Source organism: Schistocerca gregaria, chromosome 2, assembly GCF_023897955.1.
Source record: "Schistocerca gregaria isolate iqSchGreg1 chromosome 2, iqSchGreg1.2, whole genome shotgun sequence".
Taxonomy (NCBI): domain Eukaryota; kingdom Metazoa; phylum Arthropoda; class Insecta; order Orthoptera; family Acrididae; genus Schistocerca; species Schistocerca gregaria.
The window spans coordinates 811,661,583-811,675,589 of NC_064921.1; the positions used below are offsets into that span (position 1 = coordinate 811,661,583).

The 14,007-nt window shown below is 41.6% G+C and overlaps 1 protein-coding gene across 1 annotated transcript in view; it reads left to right on the plus strand.

Moving 5' to 3' along the window:
* The window catches only part of LOC126335986 (cortactin-binding protein 2-like), a 113,097-nt gene extending 99,980 nt beyond the window's left edge, over positions 1 to 13,117 (plus strand). The window contains exon 5 of the mRNA XM_049999463.1: positions 12,736 to 13,117. Within this exon, the coding sequence (XP_049855420.1) occupies positions 12,736 to 13,117 (382 nt within the window). The remainder of the gene's footprint in view (positions 1 to 12,735) is intronic.
* Positions 13,118 to 14,007: the final 890 nt, after the last annotated feature.

Below are 14,007 nucleotides of genomic sequence, written 5' to 3' on the forward strand. Positions count from 1 at the left end.
GTGTATGCCAAAGGTGTAGTTAAATGTATAATATTGAATGTAATATTTCGTTTCTTGTAAGGCAGCAGCATCACTCAGCTGAAGCGGCAGGCCATCCCATGCAAGAACATCTCTGACGATGAAACTATGATTCTTTGTAATCTTCAGGGATTGCACAAAAATATGGAAACACCGCCAGAAATGCATGCTTGAAAATAAGTGCAGATGCTACCGAAGCATGCAGGTTGCGTTGTTTATCACGAATGGCACATGTAAATGTCCTCAACACTTTGCTAAGTGTGAGTCGGCATCAGAAAAGACACTGCATAGTTGTGAGTGCATTATGTTGGAGGTAAGTTAGTTCTAACATGGGTATATTATTGGTGCTAGTATGGTAGGAGCTTTCATAACCAATGGAGCTGGAGTGTTTGGTGTTTCAAGAGTCAGTGTATCGAAGATTTATGCCGCATAGAGGGAAAGCGGAAGAACATTATCCTCTAAGTAACAGTCTGTGTCGAGTGATGGTGATGGAAGGTCATTAATGAGGTTTCTGACGAAAAGTACAAAAACAACAGCTGCAAAATACACTTTAGAACTAAATGTTGCACTCGCGAAACCTTTCACCACCAAAACCACGCGAATGGAGCTCCACAAACAAGGAACCGAAGGACAAGCTGGAATCCCAAAACAATTCTTCAGTGATGCAAATTCTCATAACAGAAAAATGTGGTGTCGAAACCACAAAACCTGGAGCGACGCAAGAATGTCATTTGGTCGGACGAGTGCTGTTCCACACTGTTTCCACTTCCGGCTGAGTTTACGTCCAAAGCGCGAAAAATGGCGGGGATTCTGTGATGATTTGGCCAGCCATATCGTGGTATGCTATCGCCACCATGGTTTCACTGCGAGGTCACATTACCGCCAAAGATTATGTGAACATTTTGGCTGATCAGGCCCGTTCCATTATACAATGTTTGTTCCTCAATAGTGACGCCATGTTCATAGACGACAGGGCCTTGTTCCCACAGTTCACATCATCCAGAGCTGATTTTGTGACAACAAAGATGAATTGTCGCATCTCCTCTGAGCACCAGTCACTAGACTTCAGTATTATTCTGCCCTAGTGGTCATGGGAGAGAAGGGTGCACGATGGCTATCTACCTTCATGAACATTGTCTGAACTTGCCTCTATTTTGCAGGAAGAATGGTATAAGGTTTCCTTGACGATAATATAGGAATTATAATTATCCATTCCGAGACGACTGGAATTAAGCATGGAAATCTGTTGTGTTTTAGTGTTTCCATATCTTTGTCCACCCCGTGGAGCTATCGTCTGATTGCATATGCGTGGTGTACGTTGCTACCGCACATAGGTCTATTCAGTGCCGTGTAATCAGTCCTTAGGTTAAAATTCGACTAAAGACTCCTCTTTGTAAGACAGCAAGTCTCCATTGAAATTGTGTTCCTGTGTGCAGCGCTCCAGACACCGGAGATGGGAGGCTGGCCCCTGGGACGTGGCTCCAGGGCCACCTCCACGGTGCACCAGTCGCAGTTGTGCCACACACATATCTTCACCATCTGCCGCAGGCACGACCACCTGACGGAATGAGATCCCACACAGGCTACGGCTTGATGCCTGCCACAGCCATAGCAGCTGCGCCACTGACAGGACCCTGCCAGCTGCCGATGACCACCCATGGCACCCTCTTACCTATATGGTAAGGACCATGATTACGTATACACGTCACAGCACCGAACCTGCTATCCAAATTTGCTACGAGACGACGTTGTTTTCATTCTCATAAATAACACTGTCTACAGAATGAATTTTCACTCCTCAACGTGGTGGGTGGTGAAATGGAACTTCCTTGAAGATTAAAACTGCGTGGCGGACTTAAACTCGAACCAGGAACGTTTACATTTCGTGAGGTACTACTTTTCCGACTCAAATATCGAAGTACGGACCTGTATGCTGTGGCTAAGTGACTTTATTCTTACTTCCAGGAGTGCTGGTCCAGCATGGCGTGCAGGAAAACTTAAGAGAAATTCAGAATGTAGGATGAAGTTCGGGCGGGAGTAAAGTTCGTGTGGCGGGTGACGGCTCATGCTTCGATAGCTTAATGAAGAGAGCGACTGCTTGCAAAAGGCAAAGGTTCGAGATGCGAGCCTTCGTACTGTATAGAATTCTACACTGAGGCCACAAGTCACTGGATGCCTCTAAATATCGTATCGAAGATCCTTTTGCCCGGCGTAGTCCAGCAACTCAACGTGCGATGGACTCAACAAGTTGTTGGTAGTCCCCTGCCGAAATATTGAGCCATGTTGCCCCTATAGCCGTCAAAAATTGCGAAATGTAGCCGATACAGGATTATGTGCACGAACTGACCTCTCGATTATGTCCCTTAAATATTCGATAGATGGCCAGATCATTGGCTCGAACTGTCCAGAATATTCTTCAAACCAGTCACGAATAATTGTGGCCTGGTGACGTGGCGCAATGTCATACACAAAAATGCCGAAGTTGTTGGTAACATGAAGTTCGTGAATGGCAGCAAATGGTCTTCAGGTACCCAGACATAATCATTTCCAGTCAACGATCGGTTCATTTGACCCAGAGGCCCTAGTACATTCCATGTAAACGCAGTTCACATCATTATCGAACTACCACCAGCTTCCACAGGGCCGTGTTGACACCTTGTTGACAGCTTGGGTCCTTGGCTTCGTGGAGTCTGTGCCACACTCGAACCCTACTATCAGCTCTTACCAACTTAAATCGGGGTTCATCTGATCAGGTCATGGTTTTCCAGTCGTCTGGTGCTCAACCGAAGCTGTTAGCAAATGCGCTCGCATCAGTTGTCTGCTGTCATAGCCCATTAACGCCAAATTTCGCCGCACTATCCTAACGGTACGTCCCACATTAATTTCTGCGTTTATTTCACCACATGTTTCTTGTCTATTAGCACTGACAACTATACACAAACGCCACTGCTCTCGGTCGTTAAGTGAAGGCTGACGCGGACTTCGTTTTCCATTGTGAGAGGTAATACCTGAAATCTGGTATTCCCGGCACACTCTTGAAACTGTAGATCTCGGAATACTGACTTCCCTAACGACTGCGGAAATGGAATGTCGTATACGTCGTGCTCCAACTACCACTTCACTTTCAAAGTCTGTTAATTCCCGTCGTGTGGCCATAGTCACTTCAGAAACCTTTCCATATGATTCACCTGATTACAGCCGTCTGAATAGGCGCGTATCGCGATTCCATGACTTTTGACACCTCAGTGTAGTTTCTCAGGAACTTTCCGAGCTGTCTTCATTCTAAACGCTGTGCTTTACTAGGCACGACCCCACTGGGGTTGGTATGCTTTTGCTTTCCTCTGGCCTCTGAATTGACTGATTTGTAGGGGTACCTGCAGCTTAACGCTGACTGCAGTCCAAGGTGGAATCCAGCTTTTATCGCTCTGACAAATCCCAGCACCTACTAGAGACCACTCCTCAGACTTTCGGATTTGTAGTCTGGTACTTATTGAACTACTGGGCCACGCGTTATAATCATAATTGTGTTTATCCATCATCCTGTCCATCAAATCCACTAACATCTTTGGATGGGCCGCCATCAGCCAAACTGCTGGGTACACTGAGTCCTGCTACACTCATCATGGTGAAGGAAAGTTGTTCTCAACTTGCACTTGAACACGTTCTGTTCACCGAGTGTGTGGCTCCACTGCCAAACCCAACAACTGGAAACGTGCGAAACAAGACCTTTTACCACTATAGATAACACAACAGGGCGCCCCGTAGTTGGACATGAACATTCCCTACCTAAGGTGATCAACACTGAGGCATGGTAGCACTCGCTCAGCAGACAACAAATCCTCCTGTAATTTAGTCATGCAAGATACTTGATGATATGGAGCAGGAGGCGTTTTCCACTTGACAGAGGCACCCAACAGTTCAGTTAACTGACGAGCACGTCGGAGTTCAGACTGCTGCGGTGCATCTGATGATGCCTGCTACTATCACAGGCGATGGGGAAGAAATCGGAAGCCTGCAGTATGAAACAGACGAAAGAGACGTTGGCCAAATAAAGGTGATTAGCATACGAGATTTGATCAAAAAGTAATGGGAATTCTTGAATTTTGCAGCCTTCTTATATCCGATTATACAGTTTTTTTTTATCTTCGTGGTACACATGTTTCTAATGTAAGTTTGTATTTTCACCTGTTTTGAATATTTAGTTTATAGATGACAGCTGAAAAGGTTACATCTGTTTTTGAGTGCTCGGCGAATTTTCCTTTACGAAAAGGATGGATCAAAGAACCTGAATTAAATTTTGCTTGAAAAATGAAATAAGTGCAGCACCGCAATAGAAATGTTGACTGTGGCTTTTGCCGAGCCCATTATCGGAAAGACAAGAGTTTAAGAGTGATATAAATCTTTCAGAGAGGCTCGAGAAGACGTTGAAGACGATGACCACCCTGGACGCCGTAGCATATTAATTACTGACGACAATGTGAGGAAGTACAGAAAATGGTTCTGGAAAATCGCCTAATCACAATCAGAGAGCTCGTTGATGATTTCGGTACATCCTTTGGCTTATGTCTAGCAATTTTTTCTGATGTTTTGGGCATGAAACGTGTAGCAACAAAGTTTCTTCCAAAAATATTAAATTTCGACCAAAACGACATCGCGCAGACATCTTTCAGGAATTGCTGAATGAGGTGAACACCGATCCAGAACTTCTAAGGAAGATTAAAACAGGTTATGATGGTATACGGATATGCCGTCGAAACTGAGTCCCAATCGTCTCAGTGGAAGCTGTCTGAAGAAAAAGAAAAAGTTTCGGGAAGTTCGATTGTATGCGAAGGTTATTCTCACTGTTTTCTTCGATTACCATAGGACAGAGCTCCTACCTTGTAGTCCTGCGGTCACTAAGGAATACTACCTGGAAGTTATGCGCCGTTTGCGGGAAGCAATCCGAATCAAACGACGAGAATTGTGAAAAAATCACTCGTAGAAATTGCATTGCAATAATGCTCCCGCTCACACCTCAATGCTTGTTTGTGATTTTCTGGAAAAAAACAAACCGTTATGTTGCTTCAGCCACCGCATTCGCTGGAAACGGCCCTCTGCCAGGACTTCTTTGTATTCCTTGGCTGAAAAGAACTATGAAAGGACGTCGTTTTGCTACCACTGATGACATAAAAACAGAACTGCTGAAGGAGCTGAACACCATAATGAAAAGTGAGTGTCACAAGTACTTCCAAGGTTGGAAAAAGCGCTGGCACAAGTCTTTTATATCTGAGAGGAATTACTTTAAAGGGCACAGAATTGTTGTTTATGAATAAATAAAGATACCGTAAGAAAAACAAGAACTTCCGTTACTTTCTGATCACACCTCGTATAACAAGTCACTGAATAGATATTTCTCAATAGATATTTGTGATACTATCGCAAAAGATGACGAGAACAGAACAAGAGGTTATTTGACAAATGAGAATAAGCACTATCACGCTCCTTGGCCTCGCATACTTTGTCATGCGGTAAACAATATTCTCTGAAAATATTATTGACTTTTTAACCATAAAGTAAAAGGCATTTAGAGATGTAAAAAATGCAGATCAGATATGTATGAGTTCTTTTTTAAGAGAGGAAGATTAAAAACTTGTTTAAAACTTTCGTTCAAATGTGACAAATTTTATGAGTTACTTTGCTTCTAACTTTAGAAAAATTGATTCTACTATTTATGAATTATGTAATGAAAACTGCACGCCATTTTTATTGCATTCATTCCCACTGTCAAGTTCATTTTCGTACATATGTTTTTTTGTGATATTTACATGTTGATTTCTGCGTCTCCTTCACTGTAGTCGTCTTTTTGAGGTTGTACTGTAATCGGAAAATCTGAAAAATAAATCTAGAACTTTTCTATATGCCACAGTTACAAATAGTATTTTTTCTGTCTGTGTACAGGTATTGTGCCTACTCCATTATGCACACACAAACAATCACTTACACTGTGTGGTTTTGTAATGAAAACATGTACACTGTCAGACGAGTTACATATTTTGTGGTTACATTATTTAAATGGAGTTGTCAATTGTAAATTTTTTTTACGATTGTTGACTATTACTGACTTTTAAATTGTCAGTTATGCTTTATATTCTATTTTGTTACAAATATTATGCAGAGTTCATGAAGAAATGAACATATTTAGAGAAATAACTGCACTTATATACATGAGAAACATTTGAAACAATTAACTGATCAACTAATTAGTTTGTCAACGAGAATTATTTTCCCCTGCTTCTTGTTTACAAAAATCCCCAGCTCCTGCATTAAATATCTTAAGATGCTCTTATTGACAGAGCGAAGTGGCGCAGTGGTTAGCACACTGGACTCCCATTAGGGAGGACGACGATGCAAAAACGCTTACGGCCATCCAGCTTTAGGTTTTCCGTGAATTCCCCAATAGCTCTAGGAAAATGCTGGAATTGTTCCTTTGAGATGACACGGCCGATTTTCTTCCCCATCCTTGGCAAAATCCGATCTTGAGCTTCGTCCCTAATGACCTCGGTCAGTGGGACGTTAAATTCAACCTTCCTTACTTCCATCCATCTTCTTACATGTTTTTGAATGCGTGTCCAGGGTCTTTTATGTGTGTTGCCTTTTCTGATTTTTTGAATCGGTTATGTGTTTAACATTGATGTGTTCAGGAGACCCAATATGAAAGTGCTTGCCAGTCTATTCTATGTAGTAGCTTGAGCAAGCTTTACGTGTGATTTTGTACATTCCTGAGTCTGAGAATTTTTCTTTCCTAGTGTTTAAAGTGTGCACTAATATCTGTTGTATCTTGTGGAGAAGTCACTTGCACTTTACGTGATCTTAGGAGGTTTTCTGTTTTTTGAGAAATGTTGCCTACGTAAGGTATGCTACTGCTACAAAAATGTATTGATGGTTCCTTCTAAAGAGCCAGGACTTTCTTTCTTTTTTGCTATTTTTTTATCATTGAGCTGGTGAAGTCATTAGTCACTGCAGGTTTTGTCTTTTATGTTTGTTCAACGGAATTTTGTTTTTTCTTTGTGTACCATCGTTTTTTATGTAGGTTTCCTGTGTATATCTGGACGCCTGTACTCAACATCTGCAACAAAACAGAATATAAAACACAATCGATTATTTAAAAGTCAGTAAAAGTCAGTACCGGAAACATAATAAATTTTACAACTGACAACTCCATGCAAATGTAAATAATGTAATCCACAAAAAATGTAACACCTCTGACAGTGTACAAACTCTTTGTGAAACCATACTAACATATCCCTGTAACATGTTTTGACTAAAAAAAACCATTGTGATGGTTTGTGTGTGTGATTAATGGAGGAGGCACAAGTAGTAAGTAAGTAGATGGAAGACAATACTATTTCTAAAATTAGCATATAAAAAACATCCCACGATTTATCTTGTCAAATTGTCCGATTGTAGTATAACTTCAAAGAGACGACTACAGTGAAGGAGAAGCAGAAAATCACACAAGTAAACATCACAAAATACACTTGCATAAACAAATGTACTTGGCAACGAGAATGAACTCTCGAAAGGTTACATGTTAAGCACGAAACCCTATGTAAATGGTGCATTTGCCACTATTTAAATCATGAATGACACAGTTGCAGGCTTTCCAGAATCACTGATTATGATGATTACCATTAAGTTTCTAATATTATTTTTAGAAGTTTATAATATTATTTCTTATAATATTATTTTATTATTTCTAATCTAGTTGTTTTGTGCATAACGTTTTAAAAGTTTTCTCACTTGATAAAGAAATCCAAACTGAAACATAATCCATACCTATACACTTCATGAAACCTTTTTAGCAGTTCCGTCCTTTCAGAAAAAAAAATCTGCTTGTAGCCAGCTAAACATGGTTTTTCTATGTCAAACAAGGCCGCCGATATGGAGAGTGAGGACAGCGTGCTCAGCGTCGCGCCTTACTTAATTTGGCCCCCGCCAAAGATGCCACATCTGCAAGCTGCCATAACACAAGGGAGAAAGTCCACAGTTCCGGCACTGGCGGCGTGCAAGTCGCCCCGTATATTGTCTGTGAAATCTCGCCAGCCAGTCACAGCTAGACCATCAACCTTAAGAGACCCATCATGGATTTCTGAGTCTGAAAATGCTGTTTGTAGTTTGCGACCATTGATATCTCATTTACAACGAGTTTGTCAGTGATTACTGATTTCGGTTGGGCACATTTCTGCTTTGTACGAAGATGTGGCAGAGTTTGGTATGAATTGCTCAGTGTGCACAGTAATAAAGTTGTTTATATCTGAGAATTCAGAGTTCATAACATATTTTCATATGGAATTCAATGTTACGTAAGTATGCATACTATTCTTATTGGATAAAAAATTAGCAATAGGCTTTAGACATTTTTCTTCTGTTCTGAACTTCTAACGTATTTTTAACATTCATCAATGGCTTCCTGAGGAAAGCTACATGGAAACGGGAACAGAAGACTGTCAGTGTGATTCACTTATTTCTAGTTCCTACATTTACTATCCATCCCACATAAACCGATAACTACGGCTGAAATGCTGTCATACAGCACTACCACAGGAACTATAGTGAGCATGATAAATACAACTTCCAAACATGTAGCTAATGATAAGGGCACATGGTCGAGCGGCTGCTCGTAAGCCACACATCATGCCGGTAAATGCCAAACGACGCCTCGCTTGGTGTAAGGAGCGTAAACATTCCACGACTGAACAGTGGAAAAACGTTGTGTGGAGTGACGAATCACGGTATACAATGTGGCAATCAGATTGCAGGGTGCGGGTATGGCGAATGCCTGGTGAACGTCATCTGCCGGTGTGTATAGTGCCAACAGTGAAATTTGGAGGCGGTGGTGTTATGGTGTGGCCATGTTTTTCATGGAACCCTTGTTGTTTTGCGTGGCACTATCACAGCACAGGCCTAAATTGATGTTTTAAGCACATTCTTGCTTCCCACTGTTGAAGAGCATTTCGAGGATGGCGACTGCATCTTTCAACACGATGGAGCACCTGTTCATAATGCACGGCCTGTGACGGAGTGGTTACACGACAATAACATCCCTGTAATTGACTGGGCTGCACAGAGTCTTGACCTGGATTCTACAGAACACCTTCGGGATGTTTTGGAAGACCGACATCGTGACAGGCCTCACCAACCGACATCGATACCTCTCCTCAGCACAGCACTCTGTGGAGAATGGGTTGACACTCCCCAAGAAACCTTCCAGCACCTGATTGAATGTATGCCTGCGAGAGTGGAAGTTGTCATCAGGGCTAAGTGTGGGCCAACACCATGTTGAATTCGAGAATTACCGATGGAGGGCGCCATTTTCAGTCAGGTGTCCGGATACTTTTGATCACAAAATGTAGTAGTGTACTAAATATAAGTCAGTGGCCATCACCAGATTACTATTGGTGGTCATTTCAATAGGAAGACACACACACAAACAACGATGTCCATACGTTTCCCTGCTTCGTTTCATGATAGGTAAATGAGCAACTCCAAAAATTCAGAATTTGACCACTGTTGATACAACAATGTGTCGGTTGGTTATAATTAAACTTGTTGTGTTTCGAGCGCTGCATTCAGGTTGTATACACTGCAGAACACTCAAGCACCGTAGGTGTGTTCATTAATCGGTCTGCTCATGGAGTGTGCTGAAAATAATAATAATTTTGCCTTCTGCTACCCTGCGAAAATATGGAACATTAAGCAGTGGCTGCAGGAAAATGGGAAGAACGATCAAACACATGATAAAGGTGGTTCTGGTACGTTTATTAAGAGATAATATCACAAGTTACAACACATGTTCAATGCGGTTCCCAAAACAGCACCATGCTGCATCCATAACTTGGCGGGATAGACAATTGTCCGAAGCACATCCGACGAAAGCAGAGCAAAAGGTCGTCCTATGCTATCCTTCAGATCAGAAAGATTCCAGATACATCACTGATAGACACGATCTTCAGATAGCCCCCACAAACAAAAGTCACATGGATTTAAGTCAAGGGATCTGGAATTCCACGCATCTTGCAATTGCCTAGAGATAATGCCGTTGTTATCGAAGGTTTCTCAAAGCAAGTCTTTCACCTGGCAAGTGACGTGTGGTCTTACCCACTTCACGTGAAAATAGTAATGTGGACACAGTTGCGTTTTGACGAAGCCGCAATCGCTATTGCACAAGGGGGTCCTTATAACACGCAGATGCCACAGTACACCTAACAGGCCCGCGACGTGTAATCTCTTCTAGTAAAAATGGACCGAGTGTGAAGGAGCTTGTGAAACCATACCACATAGGCACGTAAGCTGAGCGCAGTGGATGTTTCTGCCCAAGGTGAGGTGGAGTATAACCCCATATGCGACAGTTCTGTGCATTTGCGGCCCGGTGAAGAGTAAAATGAGCCTCGTCTGTCCAAACAATAATACTTGGCCTCATGTAATCCATTTTCATGTATGCCAAAAAATAAATGGCAAAGATTCGGTGTTGTAGCCTATCTTGGGGCTTCAATTCAAGCACAGTCTGAAATTATACCAGTGTAAAATGCGCCGACAAAACTTTTGAACCATTGACCTGAGGAGAGACAATTCCTGTCACACAAATCGCGCAATGGCTGCAGAATTTGAGGCTCTGTTGTGTACGGTCAGCTATAGTTAAACAACAACTGCCATGGGATGAGGCAGCCTCTCTCTGCCTGCTCCACCGTCAAATTCGTCTGTTTCTTAAAATTTCTTGATTATATTCTTTAGCCTATTTATTGACACGGGGAATCTCCGCAACTGTTTCTGGCGGCGACATTTCTACAATGCAACTATACTAGCAGTGCATGGTCTTTCTTCTCAATAGCCATTGCGTTTCGTACGGAAAACTTCAGCCTTCTTAACCAATTGCTACAAGTCACTTCACAAAAGGAATTAACGCACATCACCAAGCGACATACAGCATAGTGACGTCAAAACAGGAAATGTTTCAAATTATGACTGCTTACAGCATATATTTTCACCTCGCGGCAGAAAGTGGAGCTGTTACATATTTTTTCAGCATACTCTACGAGCGCACCAGTTATTGAACATACGTACAATGTTTCAACGTCCTGCGAAATATACAGCCCACAATGCAGCTCTTGGAACACAATTAGTTAAATTTCAACCACACAGTATAATCTCAGCCAACGGAATTTTCATCTCTGTCAGCCTTGTGTGTGTTATAGAAATCAGATTGCATCTCCCTTCATACATCAAGTTAAATTCTTGCTTCATGTTAACTATTTCTCACTTCAGAGGAGAGCATGGTCTCACCTTTATGAGGTACAAGCATAGTACATAACACTGGTGTTCATAACAATGTCCATCCTCTTTACTGAAGTACTGAAATTTAAAATATACTATTCTGCACTTACATATAGTGGAATCTGCTAGAGATATTTCGTGTAACTAGAGAGACATGTTGTGATGTACAGTCCCAAAAATAAACAACTATTCATTGCAATGTGTTCACACAAAAAATCAAAAACTATTTCATATAAACTGTTTGGAAATATTGCTACTCTTTCTCATTTTATTGATTGTTTGTAAGTTTATGGTCACTTTACTGTGCAATATTAAGTACGTGCTAAAGTTTCTCTTCTGTTCTTTATCTTAGGATAGATAATCTATGATCTTCATATAGAAACAACATTTATACAGAAACAAACATGATATTAATAAACAAGATATGCCTCCCTTAGCAGAATAACATGAAGCATGAATCTTTCACTCTGCAGCAGAATGTGTTCCATTTTTAAACTTCTTTGCCTGTTAAAAATATGTGCAGGACCAGGATTCTAATCTGAAACGTTGCCTTTCATTGCCTTTTTAAAAAAAAAAAATTTTTTTCATATGTCATCTTTTCAACTTCCAGTATGACCACACTGGGAACTATTGAAGATACAGGAACTGACCGTCAGTGATTGATATTTTCATGAATTTTGAAACAGTTAAGCTGTGGAGTACATGATCTATCAGTAACGCACAAACTTTTTATTACAATGTCTAGATTACTATACTTTCTTCATATTAGGTGACCAGTTTCAACTACACTTTGCGGTCATCTTCAGGCCACACAATTATTACTGCAGTTGTGATTTCGTGAATTGACGAATTATTCCGGTAACGATCATATAACCTGAATATGACTGCGAATTGCTGTTGAAACTAGTCGTCTTTTGTGTTAACATGACAACTGAAATTCGTTTATGTATGATGAATAATAGAAATCATTAATAGAAAGTGAACGGAAACAGCAACAGCCACGCGGGATTAGGCGAGCGGTGTTAGGCGCTGCAGTCATGGACTTTGCGGCTGGTCCCGGCGGAGGTTCGAGTCCTCCCTCGGGCGTGGGTGTGTGTGTTTGTCCTTAGGATAATTTAGGTTAAGTAGTGTGTAAGCTTAGGAACTGATGACCTTAGCAGTTAAGTTCCATAAGGTTTCACACACATTTGAACATTTATTGAAACAACAACAAGGAGATAATGTTGTCTTTTATATCCTAATACACTTTTCTAATATTCTGCACCACAGATGTAAAAAAATTGTAGATTTAGCGCTTGTTGCCAGACAGTTCTTACTGTGTGTATTCAGAACTTCTACTAGATGACTTTTCTTTGGTAGATACGTGAGTCTGCAGTAAAGTGGAAGGATTTCACTATTTCTTTGCAGCACCAAGCCAGCAGAGGATCTGAATTGGAGGCTTCTGCAGGCAGCTAAGGATGGAGCAGTGGAGGAACTGCGGGTGCTGCTCGCTGTTGGGGCAGATGTTGAGACAAGGGACGAGTATAGGAAGACAGCCCTCCACTGGGCAGCAGAGAGGGGGTATGGGAAGGCAGTCGACTGTCTACTGAGCAATGGGGCAGAAGTGAACACCAGGGACAGGTGGCAGCTTACACCGCTGCACAGGGCAGCAGAGAGGGGGCACCAGGATGTGGTAACTGTGCTGCTGGAAGCAGGAGCAGACAAGTCGGCCATGGACAACAGGGGAAGAACACCTCTGTACATCGCCAAAGTGATTAACAGGTGGCAAGTGATGGACATTCTGAGGTGATGTTTGTAGTCTAACGCTTTGCGAAGAAAGTAGAGGGAAATAGCCACTAAAGGCACTGATTTTTAGCGATCTCATGTAGTATGTCTCTATTGACCAAAAACTTAGGAAGAGGCACTGAAGAGGTAGGAGCTGTCAGATGGGAGGCAGCAGGATGCAAACCCTTAACTTCAGTCACCACATAAATGCAGCACACAGCTCTGTAATAAGGATAAGTCATGTTCAAACACAAGGCACTGTCTGTCTCGGCCTAGTGACGCCTATAGTTCCAGCTAGCTCCAAAGCAATTTCCAGTTCACCTTCTTTGAAATGCACTCTAGCTTACATGCCCGAAGACTGGCTTTTGAGAGGGATTCTCATGCCAGATTAATGTGGACAAAAAAATAAAGAAAATAACCCTTCACTTAGACTCAAGAATACTAATGAATCACAGAAGGACAGTGACAAAAAGTAATACGTGTTGCCACAAGTTCTACAGCAGTCATAGAACATACCAGGAACAAGAAGTGACAGACATAGTGATAAAACCTACAAAGAAAATGGGAGCCAAGAAGTCATTACGTGGGGAATGTATATAGTGTGAAAGTACACAATTTACAGATAATTTTCCTTCGCAGATTAAACGAATATTGTGTACGCACAATAATACTTGCAACAATAAAGTAATTACAGGTATTGGTTGAGGCAATACGTCAAACCAACCCCATTAGCTGATCAAATTACTTTTCCGATTCACAAGTGGTGGACTAAATTCAGCTGAACATAAATAAATTACAAACCGACTCAGCTCAGTTACAAATCTTGCCCCACAAGGTGTTAGACTGAAGAGAGGAAATATATGGTGCTGGTGTGCTGTGCAGACAGTTGGTAATGATGTATCGCCATTAGCATTT